The following is a 21,634-nucleotide window of genomic DNA, read 5'->3' as shown; positions in this document are numbered from 1 at the left end:
GAGACAAGGGAATTGCATTGACCAGTACTTCCTACAAAGCAACCAGTCAAATCAGTTTTGACTGGTTTAAGCACAGCAACGGGAACAAAACCACAGTTTGCAGAGCATCAGCACCCATGTCACTGAAGATGTTGGTATAATTGCAGAAATGCCGGTGCAGGTCCAGTTATGGGACGCTAGCTCCGGCCTGATCACCCTGTAGCTGACCACCTTTGATGAGGGTGTTTAGTGTTAAAAAGGCAGAAACTCCCCCTGAACACTATTGATGATGCGTCCCAAATTGTACATCCTTCCCATATCTGTGACACAGCTCCCACACCGCTCTAAAATGGTAAATCTCATTTTACTACCAGCTTTTGGCACGAATGGCAATTTAACGTCACATTCCGTGTTTATTGATTCTTGGTCCATATCGCCTAGCACTAGCCGGGATCAGACACACTGAGACATCCTAAGATGCCACACCCACACACTTAGTCTACTTACACTTATTTTTTTTTAATTCATCCCATCCTGCTGTTTTAAGGATCTTTGTGGGGTTTTTTGTCTCCACATCTTGGCCAGACTTAAAGCACACACACTTAGTGGTTTTACTGTGTGTGTGTGTGTGTGTGTGTGTGTGTGTGTGTGTGTGTGTGTGTGTGTGTGTGTGTGTGTGTGTGTGTGTGTGTGTGTGTGTGTGTGTGTGTGTGTGTGTGTGCGTGCTGTTCCTTCGCAGCTTGGCAGCTCTTTGTGTTTACTGTTGTGCAATGCTAAAGCTTCCAGCTCCTTTCTATGCAGTCTGCACTGCACTCAGAGTTCATAGCTGCAAAACACATGCATGTGTGCACTGCAGCAGCCCAATGCTATTTATAGAGCTAACCCACAAGGACAAATAAGGCTCCTTTTTAATTTTACATTTTCCTTGTCATATTTAATTGGTTCATTGTGGCCTTCTGAGAAAGGACAGCTACAACAGAGATGTGGAGATTTTAGAAGCAACGCATGAGAGGGCTGTGGCTACACTGAAGAGAATGTTTGATCAATGATTTACCTAACTCACAGATGCAGGGTAAAGATACGGAAACAAGGATATTTTAACTCTGGTGCACAATTGTGAATGCTACTTTGTTTATCTGATTTTGTAATTTGAGAACATATCTCGAGGGAGGAGGATTTCTTTGGCAACAAACCTAGTTTTCATTCAGCAAATGTGGTCGTTTAAACACAGGTTTTAGGCACACTGTCACTAAGTACTGACTATATTTCTGGGCACTCTACACTTGCCTTGGTGCATTTGCAGTGGAAAGAGGCGTTAAAGCTGAATCAGTGTGTGAGGATCTTCTGTGAATGAAATTTATATAACCCACTTCTCTAGGATGGGGTGTTTGAGGACATGATGTTTTTAATAGGCTGGAAATCATTGGGTTTTCTCTAGTATTTGTGTTTGAGAGCTGAAATGAAAGAAAAATATGGAAATTAATTTGATCTATCCCTATCACAATCATTTTGTTCAAGCAGTGTTGTTCTGTTTCACCATCACTTGTTCTTGTTGTTGTTGTTGCCATTCTATGTAATAGTTTAAAGGTTTTATGAACTACTTAAAAATGAAAATTTTGTTAACCTCCATACAGTGGGGAAAAAAAGCTATTTGATATGCTGCCAATTTTGCAAGTTTTCCCACTTCCAAAGACTGGAGAGGTCTGTAATTTTCATCGTAGGTACACTTTAAATGTGAGACAGAATCTAAAAAAAAAAAAAACACGAAAACACATTGTATGATTTTTTGAAGAAGAAGAACAATGAGTGCAACCCCAAGAAAACCATCCCAACCATGAAGCATGGGGTGGAAACATCATACTTCGGGGGTGCTTTTCTGCAAAGGGGACAGGACAACCACATTGTATTGAGGGTAAGATGGATGGGGCCGTGTATCAGAAGATGTTGGCCAACAACATCCTTCCCTCAGTGAGAGCATTGAAGATGAAACGTTCATTGATCTTACAGCATGACAGTGACCCAAAACACACAACTAAGGAGTGGCTCTATAAGAAGCATTTCAAGGTCCTGGAGTGGTCGAGCCAGTCTCCAGACCTCAACCCAATCAAAAATCTTTGGAGGGAGCTGAAACTCCGTGTTACCCAGATCGGTCTGGAGGAGTTGGCCAAAATTCCTGTTGGAGTGTGTGCAAACCTGGTCAAGAACTGCTGGGAACATCTGACATCTGTAATTGATAACAAAGTTTTCTGTACTAAATATTAAAGGGGACATATCATGCTAAATCCACTTTTTTAGCCCTTAAATGCATTTTGTTGTATATTTAGAGTGCTTTGAAGTACAGAAAAAATCAAATTAGTCTCTTCAGGTGCTCCATAGATATCTTTATATTTTGTTTTGCTCATATTTTTCAATCTGTTTCGATTTTTCTATTCTCTATTACGTTTTTTGAACTATTACATCACAGTATTTGCAGCGGAACTGCCAAATTAGTACATCAACTCCAGGTCCAACACTTGGAGCAATCCGCCATTTTTATTTCTCGCTTTTATTTTGTAGTCCAAGCTCAAGGATGCCGAAGTTACGAGAGGATAAGTCAAAATGTTTGATTGTTGGATGTAGTAACCCACACGCTTCATTACACCGTCTCCCAGCATCAGAACCTTTTCGAAGTGCCTGGCTGAGTTTTATTTTTCACGGAAATGTACCCACATCTGTGGGTAAGGTCATTTTTGTGCACGCGAAGCACTTCAAGGATGACTGCTTCTGCAACCTCCGCCAGTATAAAGAAGGATTTGCCGAAAGACTTTGTCTGATTGAGGGTTCAATTCCTTCTATCTTTGGAGACGACGAACAGAGCACTTCGTAAGCTGTAAATAATGCTAAAAGTGTGATGATAAGACGTCACTGTCATTGTTTTGTTAGCATTAGCAGTTGCACCGTCTTCAGACTTCATATGTTAGCGCTGTGTGCTCCTTTTAGATCCTTGATGATTTGGCCTACGTGATTTAATTTAAGTCTAAAGTTTTCATTAGTCATTTCATTTTGCCATTTTTGTCTTTGAAAAGACTGTATTAAAATGCATTTCGTGACGTTATCTTGGCGCTAGCGTTAGCTCGGTGCTTGTGTTAGCTCACTTGTTAGGGTTCTGCAGGTTCATCATCTTCATTTTCATCTCGCTCCGCTGGGTCCGACTCTGGCTCGAACATGTAAGGCTGGATGGACAAGTCTTCTGTTGTTGACATTTTGTAAATAACCTCTGAATAAAAAGTTTATGCGCCGCTACATAGCCGTATCTCTTCTATCAAACTACAAAAATGGCCGAGCAGGGTGGAGTTGAACCGAGTGTCACCTGAAGAGGGGGCGGGGTATGGAGTGTCTCATTTGCATTTAAAGAGACCGCACCAAAACGAGTTGCTCTCAGAAGCACATCAGAAAAGGGGTAGAAAAGGGGCCTGTGGAGCTATAATAATGAGGAATTCAGACCCAAGCATTGCAGTTCCGCTTTATATAGACCACAACTGTATGATTTATATGTAAAAAGGAAGGATTTAAAACCATGGTATGTCCCCTTTAAGTTCCATTTTTCTATTGTATCAAATACTTATTTTATGCAAGAAAGTGAAAATTATTGTTTTGAAAATCATACAATATGTTTTTGTGGGGTTTAGAATTTGTTTCTCACAGTTGAAGTGTACCTACGATAAAAATTACAGACTTCTCCAGTCTTTGGAAGTGGGGAAACTTGCAAAGTCGGCAGTGTATGAAATACTTATTTTCCCCACTGTATTTGCGCCTCCTCAGCCTGTTGGTTTTTAGTTTAGTGACCTTCAAATGTGTGCCGTTCAAAAAGGAACAAAGACTCTCCAGAGCTTTGCATTGATTTCAAACACAAACGCTGTAAATTATGTTTTGTTTTTTTTTTTGCGTGTGGAAATGAGAATTCCTTTAGAGTATGCAGCATCCACTGGTAGTGGGTGGGGTCGTATCAGACAGTGCTTCTCTGTCAGCTAACTTGCCCAACTTGGTCTGGACTTCTATCAGAAACACTGACAATGTGCTGTCAGAGCTGCTTGTCACAGCCACGCACAGCACACGTCCCAGTACAGTAGGTCATTGTTGGTGTGGTCTGGTGTGTGCAAATTTCACTAAGAGCGACAAGAAAAATGTGAATTTAAAATGGCTCTTCAAAGTCACAACGAAGGATTTTTGCATTTCATTTGAATAACAATTCTTCATGCAGGAAAAACCCAGTTCTCAGTAAACTTTTATTTTTCTAGTTCTATTTTTAATGTTTCGCTTTTGTTTTTCCTACAGACGAAGAAAAGGAAGGTTGTCAGGATGAAGGAGGAGAATCTGTTCCAACGGAGGTTTTCTCATTGCCCAAGTACCACCTCCCCACCCAAAATAGACCCTCGCACCCTCACCCGAAACCTGTCCTATGGAGGAGACAACGACTTGTACAACATCAGTCCAGGTATAAAACTGATGCACACAAGGTTAATAATATAACATATGTGCTGTTATCATTGTTCCATTCTGACTATCAAAGATATGCTGCTGTGCTTTAATTGTCAGTCAGTAGGTTTATTCAACTTTCTGTTACTGTATGTTGTGGGTTCCCACCAGGCAGTGAGACAGACAGGAACGGCCTCTCCATGCTGAGTAATGAACTTAGCCCTGCCCAATCACCAAGCAGTAAGGTAAGAACACAGCTTCTGATTGGGCAGCTCACTCTCTGTAGCTGCATTTCCATTACCCTTGGAAATGCACAAAATCTAAATAGCACAATATAAACTAGTAATGTAAACACCTGAATGTCGAAAAAAAACACTGAAATATTCTCTAAAATGTTTTTATGCTTTCATGAGGAGGTTTTTCAAACTTTTCGATATTTAAAAGTAACGCAACAGCTCCATGGAAACACTTTCTCCGCAATTACACGTCAACAGGACGAGGCGTACGTGGTCAGATGACCACTTATATCCGAGAAAACATGGCGCTGTAGACTGTAGAGACATTCCTTATCATTATACTTAAAAACTATAACTCAAGTATTCACTAAACACACACATTCACACAGGGGCTAGGAGAGTCCCTCTCCATTGGAAAATGGAAAGGTGCCATAACAGTGTGGTGGGTGAGTACACACATTTAGGGTTAGGGTTGGGGCCCGGCTCCTCTGTTGATGGCTAGGCCACCGTGTAGAGCACAAATACATCAGGGTGGTGCGGTCGGGCATGGCAGGGCGGGGCGGTGGGCCTCTGGGGGGCGTAGGGGGGTGTTGCTGGGTGCTCTCTTTGCGGGGTCTCTCTGGGCTGTGTCGGCCTTGCAGGGCATGGGGGTGCCTCTTCCTTTCGAGTGTGGCTTGGTGCTTGTCTTGTCTCCTGGTTGCCTTGGGGGCGGTCCCCGCCGTGTGTGGTCTCGGGGCAGCCAACTGTGCCTTTATGGGAGGGGGGCACGCTGAGAGGTGCTGGCGTCTGTGCCAGGGTTGGGGCGGGGTTGCGTGACCCTTCTGGTTTACTTCGGGGTGGTGCTCGCTGTTCTGGTGGTTGGGGTCGCAGTCGATCGCCTGGTGGGTCTGTCCTGCCATTTGCTGGTCGATTGGTGGGTCCAGGCGCCTTTGGCTGGGGGATGCTATACCACACCAGGTGTTTGTGGTTGGTGTGCCTCCTTCTCGTGGTGGGGCCGTCGGTTTGTCGCCCAACTGTGTGCTGTCCTGCTGGATGGTGGCTCGTTCGTGGGTTGGGGTGGGGAGCTCTCCTCGGGGGGCTTTGCCCGGAGGCTTGCCCTTGGGGGTTCTTGGTCCCGGGGGGGTGCCCTTGGGGTTCGGCGCGCTTGACCTGCTGGATGGGCCGGTCTTGAAGGTGTGGGATGGCTCCCGTTTGGTATGCAGCACACCTCGGCACTGTGTGTGCTGCATACCAGTATGACGATCTGGCTGGGGCCCTTGGGGGGGCTCCTGACGCGCGGCATCGTTGAAGGATGATCTGAGGCACTCTGGGGGGCTCGGCCGGTGTGCCTAGGGGCCGGTGGGGCGACTTGCAGCGTCCCTTGGTGCCTCAGGTGGCTGGGGATGCGACTGTCATCCTTGGGCGGGGTGCTGCCAGTGCTGCTTCTGGATCCGGTTCCTTCTGGCCTGGGGTCCAGTCTCTGCTGGCTCTGGGCCGCCGCCGAACAAGCAGGGCGTTCGGTGGCCCAGGCCACCCTGACCGTCCACTGGGCGTGGGCCTTTGCTCCTCTGCTGGGATATCGGGCGGGGGGGCTCTCTGGGCCCTCCCCTTGGGGGGTTGGGTGCTCAGGTGTGGGTGTTGGCGGGGGTTTTGGGGTTACAGTTGGTGGCAGGGTGCACTGGATCCTGGGCACCTTGGGGCTTTCTCGAGGGTGTGTGTGGGGGGCTGCCTCTCGGCTTGGGATATCTGGGCGACCGTGGCTCAGGTGGTAGTGGGTCGTTTTCTGATCGAGAGGTTGGGGGTTCGATCTCAGTACCTGACTATGTGTCGAAGTGTCCTTGGGTAAGACACTGAACCCTAAGTTGCTCCCAGTGGTCGACTAGCGCCTTACATGGCAGTCCTGTCCCACTGGTGTGTGAACGTGAGAGTGACTGGGTGAATGAGCTAATATGTAATGTGCTTTGAGACTGCTTCAGTGTGGTGATAAAGCGCTATATAAAATCAAGTCCATTTACCATTTACCATCTGGGGGGGGTGGCGCGGTTTTGGGGGGGTGGCCTGGGGCTCCGTGGCAACCGCTCTTTCTGCTGGCCTGGCTGCATCTTCGGGCCCGGAAAGCACATTTAGAAATATTGCTTTTATTTTACAACAAATTGTAATGGAGACACAGCCAATGACTCATTAGGTGATCACAGGCTCTTGCCTTTCGCTTTCTGTGGTTTCCCTCCTTCTTATGGTTCATAATGCTGTCTAACACAGCTCCAATGATCCAATTTGTTGTTACAAACTTCGACTAATTTTTTAACAAACCATTAGTTTGTTAAAAGGAAGCCAACCAACCCTGACCCACTTCCTAGTGACTCAGACTCAACAAACCCATAATGAATAGTAGACCAATGATTCACGTGACAGTCACATTGAAACCCTACATGATGTCATGGTCGTGGTGGGAACTGTATCTTCAAGACTTTTTTTGTAACTCAGGCCTGATTTGTCCATGCTGCTCACGCTTTATTAGTCCCAATAATCTGTCTCCTTCTTCAGAGGCACTAATTACAAATGGTCAAATATTGCTCCCAATAATAAAACAAAATTTAACATTTTATCCTGTCTCTTTCACTTCACAATATGTAGCAATGTTTCTTACTTGTGGATGTTGCTGCTTTAAAATATAAAATAGTAAATTTCTGCATTGGCATTCAAAATAATATAGTCAATTAAGTTGTTTTTCTTTTTTTAGTGTATGAATAATAAAGTTATAACAGAACATTAACATAAAAATATTTCTCGCTACAATGGTTGTAATTGGAAAATACTGTGTCTGCTGTGGTTGTGATTGACGTTGCTTCAAACGTTTTGTATTTTTGAAGCTTTGAATAAAAGCATATAGATATTTTTAATCTTTGTGTATTTTTGCATGCTGTCCTCTCTCTTCCCAATTACATCCAGTCTGAGTCCAGGATGTTTAATGGTGTCGACAAGGACTGTCCATCCCCCACAGAGAAGCTGGCACGGAAGGAATCTCTCAAGGTAAAAAATCTATACGTTGGATGTTACATTTGCTTCAAAGAGATGTTTGTTAAGCAGTTTCATTATTTGTGAATACATTAATACGTAAATGTTTTTTTTTGTTTATTTGATGTGGACATCACAATGATATTTGTTACGACTCAGATGTAACATTTAAGTGTACTATTACAATCAATCAATCAATCAATCTTTTATTTGTATAGCGCCAAATCATAACCAATGGTATCTCAAGACACTTTACAGTAGAGCAGTCTTAAGGACGGACTGTTCATTTTATGGATACACACATATGCATATATACGTATATACACATACATATGTATCCCACACCCGACATGAATTCATCATGGCGGCAAGGAAAACCTTCTGTTAAGCAGCAGGAACCTTGTGTGGATCCCATTCCTATGATGAACAGCCATCCACGTTATGCTGTGTTGGGTGTGTGCAGAGGAAAGGGTGGAGACAGAGTTGTTGAGACTCTGTAACTCCACACTGAGGATCCCATGGACCTGCAAGACAAAAGCCAGAAGGAGTACAGGAGCAAACACACAAGGGAAGAAGCAGACATAGAGGGAGTGTTTGAGAGAGGAATGGGACCCTCTCCGGTCTCTCTCTAACCTAAATGACCTCTCTCTTAACGCCCTCTCCAACCTTTCTCCAACCGAGCATGCCAGACCCCCCACCTGCAGTCTATGCCTATTGCATCTTAACTATGAGCTATGAGCTGGTTCCTAACTAAAAGCTTTACCAAAGAGGAATGTTTTGAGCCTAACCTTAAAGGTAGAGAGGGTGTCTGCCCCCCGAACCGTGGTTGGTAGATGGTTCCAGAGAAGTGGGGCCTGATAACTGAAAGCTCTTCCTCCTATACTACTTCTAGAGACAAATGGAACGACGAGTAGTCCAGCATTTTGAGAGCGTAGTGTCCTGGGGGGATTGTATGGCACTACAAGCTCCATGAGATAGACTGGTGCCTGTCCATTTAGGGCTTTATGAGTGAGAAGAAGAATCTTGAATTCTATTCTATATTTTATGGGAAGCCAATGCAGAGAGGCTAATACAGGAGTAATGTGATCTCTTCTCCTAGTTTTAGTCAGTACACGTGCTGCAGCATTTTGAACCAGCTGAAGTGTCTTAAGCGACTTGCTCAGGCAGCCTGCTAAAAGAGAATTATAATAATCCAGTTGAGAGGTAACAAAAGCATGGACTAGCTTTTCGGCGTCGCCCTGAGACAGGATAGATCTGATTTTAGCAATGTTACGGAGATGAAAGAAGGCAGTTCTTGAAGTTTGTTTTATGTGAGAGTTGAAGGATAAATCCTGATCAAATGGAACCCCAAGGTTTCTAACAGTTGTGCTTCATGCCAGAGTAATGCCATCTAGGGCAGTTAGGCTAGTATAGGTTTCTCTAAGGTGTCGTGGGCCCAGTACAATGACCTCAGTCTTGTCTGAGTTAAGAAGAAGAAAATTTTGGTCCATCCAGGCCCTAATGTCCTTTAGACAGGCCTCAAGTAAATATAGCTGATTTGTCTCACCTGGCTTCATTGATACATACAGTTGGGTATCATCAGCATAGCAGTGAAAGTTAACAGAGTATTTTCTCATAACATTACCAAGGGGGATCATATAGATACAGAAGAGGATTGGACCTAGCACAGAGCCCTGAGGAACCCCGTAGCTTACTTTAGTGTACACAGAAGACCTATTGTTCACGTGTACAAACTGGTACCTATCAGATAGGTAGGACTTAAACCAGTTTAGGGCAGTCCCTGTGATTCCAAGTAATTCCTCTAATCTCTCTAGTAGAATATAGTGATCTATAGTGTCAAAAGCTGCACTAAGATCTAAATAAACCAGCACTGAGAGTCGTCCTTCATCTGAAGCCCAGAGTAGATCATTAGTTACTTTAACTAAAGCAGTATCTGTGCTGTGTTGAGCTCTAAAACCTGACTGGAAGTCCTCGAACAGGTTGTTGTTTTGAAGGAAGTCACAGAGCTGAGCCGCCACAACTTTCTCAAGAATCTTTGAAATAAAAGGAAGATTAGATATAGGCCTGTAGTTTGCTAAAGTGCTTTAATCAAGAGTAGGTTTTTTGAGAAGGGGTTTGATTACAGCTACTTTAAAGGACTGTGGCACGTAGCCTATTGATAGGGATATATTTATTGTCTCCAACAAAGATGGGCAGACCAGGGGAACAACTTCTTTAAACAGCTTAGTTGGGATCGGATCTGAAAGGCAGGTCGAGGGTTTGGAGGATGAAATAATAGAGTTAAGTTCCTGAAGTCCTATATGTGTGAAACAGTTTAGGTTAGGCCTATTTACATTTAATGGTACAGCAGGCCCAGGTGAAGGCAGGGAGTGGCTAATTTTGTCTCTAATCTTGTGAATTTTATTGTTAAAAAATGTCATAAAGTCCTCACAGCTGAGGGCTAGAGGAATCATGGGCTCAATAGAGCAATGACTTTGTGTTAGCCTGGCGATAGTGCTGAAAAGGTACCTCGGATTATTTTTATTTTCTTCAATTAGTGAGGAGTAGTATGTAGATCGACTATGTCGTAAGGCTGTCATGTATTTACTATGGCTTTCTTGCCAGAGTATTCGTGACTCCTCTGTTTTATTGGAGCGCCACATTCTCTCTAATTTACGGGTTGTTTGTTTGAGTGTGCGAGTTTCAGAGCTAAACCACGAAGCTTTCCTCTGACGTTTAATAGTTTTTTCCCTCAATGGGGCAATTGAGTCCAAGGTGGATTTTAGTAGACTAGCAGAGCTATCGACAAGCAGATCCAGTTGAGAGGGGTTATAATTAATATCATAGTTATTTATTGGATGGTGCACTGAGTTTAAGGCAGCAGGAATGGCCTCTTTAAATTTAGCCACAGCACTATTGGACAGATTTTTACTCGTAACTATTTTATTGCACAGTGCGAGATCCTCTAGGATAATGTTAAAAGATATTAAAAAGTGATCTGATAGCTGAGGATTTTCAGGATAGACTTTTAGTTAATTAATATCAAGGCCATATGTTAGAACAAGATCAAGAGTATGATTTAAACGATGAGTAGCTTCATTAATAGTTTGAAAAAAGCCAACTGAATCTATTAGGACCATAAAGGCTGAGCTCAGGCTATCACTATCTTTGTCAACATGGATATTAAAATCTCCTACTATCAGTATTTTATCAGAACTGAGGACTAAGTTTGATATAAACTCAGAGAATTCTGATAGAAATTCAGAATAAGGGCCCGGAGGACGGTAAATTATCGCAAATAAGACTGGCTGGCAGGTTTTTGATTCGTTATGAGATAAATTTAGAACCAGGCTTTCAAAGGAAGTGTAACTGGCCTTTAGTTTAGGATAGATTAGAAGAGAGGAATGATAAATAGCTGCTACACCACCTCCACGGCCTATGTCTCGTGGCATATGAGAGTTTAAATGAAGCCACTCCTCCCAGTCATTTAAATAAACATATTCATCTTGATACAGCCATGTTTCAGTTAAACAGAATAAATCAAAGTTATTTTCTGAGATAAGGTCATTTACTAGTAGAGATTTGGATCTCAGTGATCTAATATTTAATAGAGCACATCTAATGGTTTTATGTTTTGGTGTTTTTATATTTGAGATTTTAATTTTTTTCAGATTTTTATAATTGATAGCTCTTTTAGTTGTTTTTTTTTTGTTAAAATCATTGTGAAATTTGGGTCGGGGGACAGACACCGTCTCCATAAAATAATATTCATCATCATCACAACAGTTGTCATGGCGATGAACACAGCTATCATAATAGCAATGGGAGGGAAACTGTCCTAAGGCAAGCACAGAGGGGCGTGGAGGACTCCACCTCTGTAACATGGTCTCATTCATGAGATGTCATAACAGTGACTGTGCCATGTTTTCTGATAGTAGAGATGCTCCCTCCAAAGTAGGGTGGATTCCATCTCTTCCTATCAGGTTCGGTTTTCCCCAGAAGGATCTCCAATTATCAATGAAGCCCACCTCGTTTTCTGGACACCACCTCGATAGCCAGCGGTTAAATGATGACATGCGGCTATACATGTCATCACTGGTCAGATTTGGTAAGGAACCAGAGAAAATTACGGAGTCTGACATTGTTTTAGCATAAGCACAAACTGATTCAATGTTCACTTTGGTTGCTTCCGACTGACGACATCGGGAGTCATTAGTGCCGACATGGAGGACTATCCTATCAAACGGTTAGATAGGATAGTCTAACCGATAGTACAGTGCCCGTCGGAAGTATGCATTCATGTGGGGGCATAAGGGGTATAATTGCGGGTGCAAAATGTGGGTGCAATTTTCCTGGTTTAATTCTATGGGACATGTGCATGATAAATGTGTTTGTTGTTTGTTTTTTTACTCACTTTTATATTTCTTTGTTTGGTGTATTTTTCTATAATGTATGTTTTTTGGAGTCATGTGTATTTTCGTATCTTTCTGTTGTGTTTTTGTGCATTTTTTGTATAATTATTGTTTTTGTTGCCATTGTAGTGTGATTCAGGAGTCATTTTGTGTTTTTTTTGTGTAAATATTTAGTTTTGTGTATTTTTTGTATAAATATTTAGTTTTGTGTATTTTGAGCCATTTTCATATTTTTGTTGTATTTTTCTGTAATGTATGATTTTGAAGTCATCATTGTGTATTTTTTATCTTTTTGTGCATTTTTTTGTATAATTATTGTTTTTGTTGCCATTGTAGTGTTATTCTAGAGTCATGTGTGTGTGTGTGTGTGTGTGTGTGTGTGTGTGTGTGTGTGTGTGTGTGTGTGTGTGTGTGTGTGTGTACATCCATCTCCTCCGTGCGTTATCTTCACACACGCGCGCGCATCTTGCTAAGAGAGACACGGAAGTACCGCGAAAAATAAACATTTTGCAACACCAAAGTCGCAACTCTCTCTAAACGGCTCTGTGTGATCCGCATCAGCCGTGTGTGTGCGTGCGTGCGTGCATGCGTGTGTGTTTACATTGTAGCTGCTAGCATTCTTTCTTAGCACATAGAATAATATAAGAACACTTACCCTTGCGCAGAACAAACAATAATCAAAGTAGAGCTGTGTTGTGGACCCACAAAAACATTACATTCCTCTGTCTGAATAATCAGATAGTTTGTGATGAGGTCGACTAACGTCCGTCAGCACGGCCACTGCTCACAGTCATGAGACGAAGGAGAAAGTGAAGTCCGTGACCGGAGATTTAAAGGAAGTTTGGAATCACGGGAATAATATTAAATAACCATGAAATATTATCTTTAATGACTTTTAGCGATACAAAAACGTTTTTAATATTGACCTTTTTTTGTTTTTTTAACCCAAACCAAATTACTCTAAAATAACAGATGCGCACACTATTTGGAACGTGGATGAATAGCAGTTGATTCACAGTTCATCTGTTTCGCCTTCAAAATGGATACCGGAAGTCGTCTCAACTGTGATCAAAATGGATGCCGGAAGTCGTTTCTCAACAGATGGTGCGCTAGTGCCCCCTCACACCCTGAGGTCAAAAGCTGAATAGGTTTCATTCCAGAAGTGAAATAAAATTAAATTAAACATTTTGAAATGACCAAATTACTCCAAAACAACAGATACACACACTGAATACCCGTCGACCGAGTTTCAGGTCGAACTCGCACCACGTCTGGGAGATATTTGCTTTACACACATCCACACACACACACAGACCTTTCCGTCATTATAGTATAGATTAGCACATGTGCTAATTTGCATCACCTGTCCACAGTAGGCTTTTAAATTGTACAAAACAGTACAGCAATAAAAGAAAAGCAATATTCAGAGTTAAATACAGTCATTAGTTGTAGGGCAGAGGCAACAGGAGAAAGCAAGAAACCAGTTAAAACTATTCATGTGAACACTTGTTTTGGATTTAGCTATTGTTTAAGTCGTTTGTTAAAAGCATTGTCACTATTTTCTAATTTTAGATGAGTGGGCAGAGAGTTTCGCAGTTTTGCTCCTTTTATGGAGCAAAACTGTTGACTTTGTTGACTGGGCAATGATTGCATCAGATGCTTTGTTCTTAACTATAATTGGAAAAGGGAATGGTTGGCTTTTATCAGTTAAAGTTGACTGGTTTCTCTGCTAGCATTTTTTATTGGATCTGACCACTTAAGACTGACCCTTTTTTTATTGTTTTTTTTTTAAAGGTTCAAAAGCAGAATTACAGGCAGGAGAAGAAACGGGCAACTAAGGAACTCTTTAGTGCCCTCAAGGACCCCAGTGTTGTCATCATGTCCGACTGGCTTAAGGTGTGAGAATTTACACTGATCTTATCTTTGACAGATCCACATGATGCACTCTTAAAAATCCGCACAACAATTTCTACCATCTAGAGTTTTTCTCTGTTTGTCTTCTTACCATTACACATTCATGCTGTGTCCTGTAAACACAGTTGTGGACGCACGCTAAAGTATATTCTTCTCTCCCGTGTTTGTCGACTGTATTTGTTTTCTTCTGATCGCATCCATTTTCTTATTTAGATTCGTGGTTCTTTGAAGAGTTGGACAAAGTTGTGGTGTACCCTGAAGCCTGGTGTGCTGTTGATTTACAAGACCCCGAAGGCTGAACACTGGGTGGGTACCGTTCTACTCAGTGCATGCAAGTTGATCGAGAGACCCTCCAAGAAGGACGGCTTTTGTTTCAAACTCTACCACCCATTGGACAAGTCGATCTGGGCTGTTAAGGTCAGTGCTTCACATCCCTCTCTACTATCCATAGATTATAGATTATTTTGAAAGGGATTGTTGAATACAGTACAATACACTATTTTACGCTTCCATTTGCACATGTATAGACAACATTGAACTATATTTGAGCACAGCAAAGGACGTAACTGAGAATTTTTATACAAGTAAACATTTTTAGTTTTTGTCATATTTTGTGAATTTTCTCTCGATGCAGCCGCCGCAGGAACTTTCTGGTACAGCGAATGACTCTTTAGTGGCTCCTGGTGGTCACATTACAGAGGGATGTCATGTGATTCTGTTCCATGTTAAAAATAAAACACAAAATTGGTAAAAAAACAAAAAACAAAATCCTCAATATGTTTTTCATTCCGTTTAGCAGCTCTAAAGAAATTCTGCACAGCAAAAGATAGAGTAAAAGTATTTTGAGCAATTAGCTGTGCTCTTTTCTCCCCCATGGTGTATCAGCTCCTGTCATCTGTGTTGGTACAACATAAATAAACAATATGTGAAGTGAGTCATGTTTGTATCCATATGCTCAGGGTCCCAAAGGAGAGAACGTTGGCTCCATCACACAGCCTCTACCCAGCAACTACCTAATCTTCCGAGCTGCGTCAGAGTCTGATGGTGAGGCTTTCTCTAACTCTTTTAAAATATTTTCACGAGTAATATTCATGCTAAAAGCCTCTACTCTACAGGCCGGTGCTGGATGGATGCCCTGGAGCTGGCTCTCAGCTGCTCCAGTCTGTACAAGCTGACGGCCAAACATGGACGAGAAGGAGATCTCAGCACGTCATCAGAATCTTCTCATATACTCCACCTGCTGCAGTCTACCGCACTCACAGATGCAGAGCTACTGCTGCAGTAAGTCATCATCTCAAACTCTATTCACTAAGGGCTCTATTCTCCCATGCACGTAAGTCCAAAAAGCTGCACAGCTGCGCTGGTTTGGGATGCGCGCCATTCTCCCCTTGTACTTAAGTCAGTCGCTGCACGCCTTCATCCCAGTTATGCACTCTGGGTGGAGTGGCCCTGAAATGTGGGTGTTCCCATTCAAATCTGGCCTTGCTCGTATTCTCCCGTCTGCTTAAGTTCTTTTCTTCTTATGCGCTTCTGAACCTGGAATAAGTGCAGCGCCCCGATAAGGTGAAATATTATATTTCACTAGAAATATGGACTTTGTTATAATTGAAGCCACTCAGACTCATAAAATTGCAGAAGAGACTCCCAGAAAGAATGTATTCAAAGCAACGCTTTCACTGGGGTGGCAGGAGGGAGTCACACAAGCACTCCAAAGGATTGACCATCAGCATTATTAATATGTTGACATTCACCAGTTCTAAACGGCACAAAATGTGTTACATTTAATTATATTTTACCCGTGCCGTCCACTCTTTTTTCAGGGAGCAGGTGAAAGCAGCATCGAGGAGCTGTTTAGCTGTGCCGAATGTGCACGTTAGCTGCTGCTGCTCGTTACAGAACTCTGACAGACCTTCAGACTGTCAGATGAAAAATAGCCCTTAGGCTAATTCTGGCATATTTTACAGAAATGTATATTAATATGCACTGTCCCCATAATAAATAAATAAAAATAAACATGAAACATTGTTGACAGATGATAACGATGATGATGATGACGACGAAGATGATGATGATGATGATGATGAGATGTTAATAAAATCAGGCTTTCCACACAAAACAAACGTTAACCTGGCGTTAATATGTGGAGAAAAAGAGAGATTTTAACTGTGGCTCAGACAGAAAAATGTGTTAGATCTTCACCCTGCAATAATCTGATCAATAATCTCATCAAATCAACCTGTTACATTGTTTATCAACAAAGGCCTTTCTAATGCAAAGTTTGCTTTATCATTTTTACGGATTTCAATGACATTAGCATTAGGAAAACTCTATGTTCCGTGATTTCTAGACAGCCCCAAAAATAACGACATCATGGCCCAGTCCGCCTCCTTTGCTTTAGGCCGCCTTCATTCACGCGCTGTTGGTCTACTTACACGCGGTGGCCGTGTTACCAGCCTGGACCGTAGGGAAAGGTGCGTAACTGCAGCCGCGAAAGAAAGTGCTTCAGTCCAGACGGGAGAATAGACCCCTGAATTGGGATTGGACAATATTTCCATGTGTTTGGTACCTTGGAACACGTCTTTATAGGAGTGCTGTCTTGCTCAGGGGAAAACCTCTCCATAATTTGGTAGAACACGATGTCTGTTCCTGGAAAAAGCAAGAACTAGAAATGAGTTTTATTTGGCAGGAACAGAACATACGTGATATGAGTTTTGGTCGAAGGCCAATTGGATAAAGGTTTCTTGGAGTAACACCTGATGAATGCCACCTAAGTGCTGAGACCTAGATGGAAACTACAACTGAGACAGTGGTAGAAGAGAGAGGGAAACATTTTTTTTCCACTTTAGATTTTTATTATATTTTCTACATATATCATGAACATAGAGCAACAAACAACAAGCATGTCATCAGGTTGTAGTGTACACAGGGGTTTACAGTTTTCAGTTTACATTAATTTTTTTTCATTATACAAGAAAACACTATCCTTGACATTATCCTTTAAATGCTGGTGTTTTTGTAAATCTAATTCCACTTTCCAAGTTCCATTTTCTATCAAAATCCTCCTTTTTTATTGTTACATTTTTTTTCTAACACATATTTTCCTGTACTATATATAGTACCTCGTTAATCACAAGGCTCACCTTGTCCCAAAAAAGTTCAATTTTGGGGCAACACCACAAGACGTATTTGGTTTGCATTCATTTGACCTCATTGTCTCCTACATGTTTGCTCTTTAGATATTTGCTTGCTTTTCAAATTTGGCGCAGTAAAAAAAAGTACAATTTTTTTCCAATTAAACTCTCTCCAATGAATAAGTGAATTTGTGGATGTCTGTTAAATTTCACATATGTGATACCTGTCTTTGTCTGAGATTATGATATCCAACTCTTTTTCCCACTTGTGTTTTATGTAAAGCGTTATTTTATTCTGACGCTCCATTATACTGTGGTAGAGTCTGGATAGGACAGAGAGTTGTATGAGTTGATGGAGAAGGTGTAGTTCATGTGTGTGGATGCATGATTGCTGAGGAGATATTTTTAAAATAGTGGATGTAGGTGTTGATGTGTGAGTGTGTGGTTGGATTTTGTATTTTATTCCTAGCAGCCTTTTTCAGTTTTTAACAATGGATATTAAAACCAGTGTTGGAAAGCAGCCAGCCCCTAAAAAGTCACTGGCATGTAAACTACCTAATTAGACCACAGTTGAAACGGGAGAACGCAGGAGATGGGCGAGGAGATGTGCTCTCTTTTAAATGATTTGGGCCAGTAGTTTGATGAGATCTTAGATCAGATGCTATATTTATTCAGGATGCACCCACATACAATGCTGATCTCTACCCAAAAAAGTTTAGTAGATGAAAATAATACAAGCCATGTTCTCTTAAAATGTCTGACCTATCAAACAAAAATAATTGGTAAATCTTTTAGAAAATAGTTATGTATTCACTGTCTGGATGCAACTGCAGTAAGTAACGTGCACGTCAAAAGAAAACTCCCTAGATTGATTTTTCTCTATGTTATTTTCAATAATGTACAACTAAGCATGACTAACAATCATTAGATATATGATCATACATTGTGTGCTTCTCCAGTTAAGCAAACACGGGTCTTTTTATTCGAAATCGATCAATAGCCTGAGCGATTCATAGGCTGATTATAGAGTAAAACCTAAAAACTTTGTAAAACAATATAACACTACACTGAAGTGCTCTTAAGACAATCATTTCATCACAGTAAGCACGCTGTTAGGGCACGCACAGGAGAGCGTTTCAGACAATGTTGTGCAAATTTCGTCTTTATGAGATAAACAAAGATATATGCAACTGTTAACTTGAATATCCACCATTAATATAAGTCTACTACCCAGATAGCACACATACGTCTCGCCGATGTCGGCCTCAGATTGTGCGTTGGCATTCTATTCCTAATGCGTCATTTTGTGTGTTTTTTCTCCCCAAATCGGCGATACCACTTACGTAATTGTAGAACTGTAAAATACATTTATGATCATGAACTCTTTATTTTGTCAACACATAATAAGCTATTTAGTGGTAGTATATTGTTTTTTGTTGTTGTTATTGTTGTGATATTGTCATATTCCTATCAGATTTAAGTAAACACTCAACTATAGATATGGAGATATTTATACTAATTGAATAATCCGAGCTAAATAAAGGTTAATATAAGTTGTAGAGAGGCCGCACTGAGCATCTTTAATCCATCGGCCAAACATCGGCCAAACGCCGATGTCTCCACGACGTCTGCCCAATGAGCAAACGCTCCCCATAATACGTCTCGCCGATGCAACTTCATTCCTCGTGCCGGCGAGATGTATGTGTGCTATCAGGGTATTTATGATCACGTACAGCAGAGATGGGCAACTGGCAGCCAGGGGGCCACATATGGGCCTTGCTTTAATTTTTCAAATTGGTCATGATTCTAAATGTTGACATGAATGTTGATCAGATACAATCACATTTTGTGGCTCCAGCTGTGATTGAAGTTGCCCATCTCTGATGTACAGTGTGTTTCAATGTTTTTATTTCATATATAGGCTGATATATGTATATATTCTATATCAGCCAAATAAATCGGGTATTGACAATTTACTCATATTTGTGCTTTTGCTTGTTAATATTTGACCCTATATTTACATAAAACCCACAAGTAAAAATTTATGTTGGATTCAGGGATATCAGATGGTTTTCTGAGTTGCAAACAATATGAATGTGCTTGCATTACTATGTGTGTGTAATAAACAATAGGGGTGATCTACAGGAGTCAACATAGAGGCAGATTGCTGGTTGTGTGTTTGTAGAATTAGAAATATGCCCGTGTACTGTATGTCCTTGGAAAATTCTAAGTTTAGCATTACTAAAAAATCTAATATAGCTTTGCTTTAGTTTTCATGTTGTAAACAGTGCCTGTTGGTGTCTTGTTTACATCTAATATTAGACATCCCTTTCCTCTTTACACCTCCCCCTCCTCTTATCTTCTCCATGGCTGAAACCACCCTCGAGCCATCCATGCCAACTGCTCCACCTTTCCTGCTCCTCTCCCAGCCAATCATAGCAGTCTGTGCTCTCACATGACTGACAGGGAAGCAGAAGGAATGAGCATAATATGAGCCATACACCACCCAGACAGACACGGTAGCAGAACAGCTAGTGCAATCCTACACCGTGCACTCACACGCTGCCTGTCGCTCAGGCAAACCCATTCAGGAAGCAGGTGTATGAGCAGGGAAGCCAAACTGTTGAGAGCGCTCACACACGCAGCAGTTAAGGATAGGCTGTGTTTGTGTCGTTCTGACACGGAGAGGAAGAGTTTGCCATAAGGTGTAGCTTGGAGGTAAGGAAAGCAAACTATTGTTAAATGTCTGCAATAAGTCACTATGGATTTAGTGAGAAACTGTAAAAGTGTCCTGCCATGTGCTGCAATCTTTCCGGTCTGACCTGTTCTGAGGTTTTTAGACTTTTGAGCAATCTTCCACCAACACATCTGTGAATGCACTCTTTTCTTTTTACACGTATTCATTCTTTTATGTGCACTGTTCTGAAGTATTCCATTCTATGCTAGTTTTGTGAATTAATCTAAAGAGTGTTGATGTTTATTCATCGTCAAGGGAAACTGAAATTCCTGTTCCACTTTGTGTTGTTCCTCTTTTGCTGTTGGTTCCTCCTCCCACTGGATCTGTCTTTCCCTTTTTGATTCACACTGTTTTACTTCCTCATGTTCATGTTTTCATTTGCCCACACTCATTTCTTCAAGGAAGTGTTTTCTTTAGTTGCTTGAAGTACTAAGGAATAAGACATGCTGAAACCTTGTGTGTGAACTGAGTAGTTATTCAAAGTTTTGAAGGTGGATCATCAAAGAGCAACAATGCCATATGTAGCATGATTGGCTGACTCATGTATAGTGCAGCAGACTAATTGCATATTTCAAAAGAATTGTTCACTTTGGTATTAAAGCATGACGTTTGGCACAGATACTCTCTAAGGGCCACTATTTTGAAAAAAGGCGTTGGCCACTCAAAAATTCAATATGCCGGCCATTTTTCAAGATGACTAGTAGTCAAATTATGGCAGCACTCATTGCATGAGTTCATCTATTTAACATAAACTGGTGTGCTTCTGTATTTTTGTTGACACATCAGCTGTGTTCTATCAAAACATATTCTAAATATAATAAGTACTGATTTCTTGGACGACCGTGGCTCAGGTGGTAGAGATCGTCTTCTGATCCAGAGGTTGGGGTTTTGATCTTAGTTTATAGCTGTCAAAGTGACCTTGGGCAAGTCACTGAATCCAAGGTTGCTTCCAGAGGTTGATTAGTGCCTTGCATGGCAGCTCAGTCCCATTGGTGTGTGAATGAAAATGTGAATGGTTGAATGAGCTGATATTGTCAACCTCTTTGGTTATAAAGCGCTATCCAAATCAAGTCTATTTACTATTTGTTGGAGTTTCTGATAAATGGTAAAAGAGATCCAAAAATATATTAATTTAGGAGTTATTTAAAGGGTGCTTATGGTTAGACATTTTCATTTTGTGGAAGGGTTTGAAAATAAGAATGAGACATATAATAAAGTGGTTGGAGCATGACTGAAGCTGAGGTAAGGGTTCCAGACACAGGCACACAGGCAGGTTGACTGTTTTGTGGCTTTTATTATTGCCCAGAAAGTACTGATTACTCTGGGTTTCCTATGGAGTTCTCTTTGCAATCTGATGGTAGTGCCTCTCTCTTCCAGCTGTGATTAATCCCACTGTGCTACACCTGAAAGTAATCAACACAGAGGCTGGGTTTGAAATGGCACACTCCGTACTATGCACCACAAACTCAAGTGTGTATATATATATATATATATATATATATATGTCTACTATATACTATAAATATAATTGGGATGATGAGCATTCCCACTGAAATATACTTCCAAGTTTCCCAAGATGCATTTTGAACCTACGACGACAAAACCTGAAGTACACTGAGGCTAAATATAGCCGTTGATTCTCCACCTTTGAAAGTTCTGAAAGCATTTTAAGCAAGTAGAATATCAACATGTGGGTCATTTGATCCATAAAACTCACGTATACACAGTTCATGGCAACATTTCAGAGATTTCAGAGACCCGCCATTGTGCTATTGACCAAAACTTCAGATTAACTTC

The 21,634-nt window shown here is 41.4% G+C and overlaps 1 protein-coding gene and 1 long non-coding RNA gene across 4 annotated transcripts in view; one reads left to right on the top strand and one right to left on the bottom strand.

Annotated features, from left to right (window-relative positions):
- osbpl5 (oxysterol binding protein-like 5) overlaps nt 1-21,634 on the top strand; it is a 58,203-nt gene that overhangs the window by 26,027 nt on the left and 10,542 nt on the right. For all 3 annotated transcript variants that reach the window (XM_028451576.1, XM_028451575.1, XM_028451577.1), the window contains 7 exons: nt 4,294-4,453; nt 4,606-4,679; nt 7,599-7,679; nt 13,850-13,951; nt 14,183-14,386; nt 14,929-15,013; nt 15,085-15,250. In XM_028451576.1, coding sequence (XP_028307377.1) covers nt 4,318-4,453; nt 4,606-4,679; nt 7,599-7,679; nt 13,850-13,951; nt 14,183-14,386; nt 14,929-15,013; nt 15,085-15,250 — 848 coding nt within the window. In that variant the 5' untranslated portion in view covers nt 4,294-4,317. The remainder of the gene's footprint in view (nt 1-4,293; nt 4,454-4,605; nt 4,680-7,598; nt 7,680-13,849; nt 13,952-14,182; nt 14,387-14,928; nt 15,014-15,084; nt 15,251-21,634) is intronic.
- Nucleotides 6,449-19,846, bottom strand: LOC114466106 (uncharacterized). Its single transcript, XR_003674381.1, has 3 exons — nt 19,834-19,846; nt 12,707-12,711; nt 6,449-6,674 (listed from the first exon to the last, which is right to left on the bottom strand). It is a non-coding gene; the product is annotated as an uncharacterized LOC114466106 (long non-coding RNA).

This window comes from Gouania willdenowi, chromosome 6, assembly GCF_900634775.1.
Source record: "Gouania willdenowi chromosome 6, fGouWil2.1, whole genome shotgun sequence".
NCBI classification, from domain to species: Eukaryota; Metazoa; Chordata; class Actinopteri; order Blenniiformes; family Gobiesocidae; genus Gouania; species Gouania willdenowi.
Note: the sequence above shows the minus strand (reverse complement) of the source record. Positions and strands in the feature narration are given on the sequence as shown.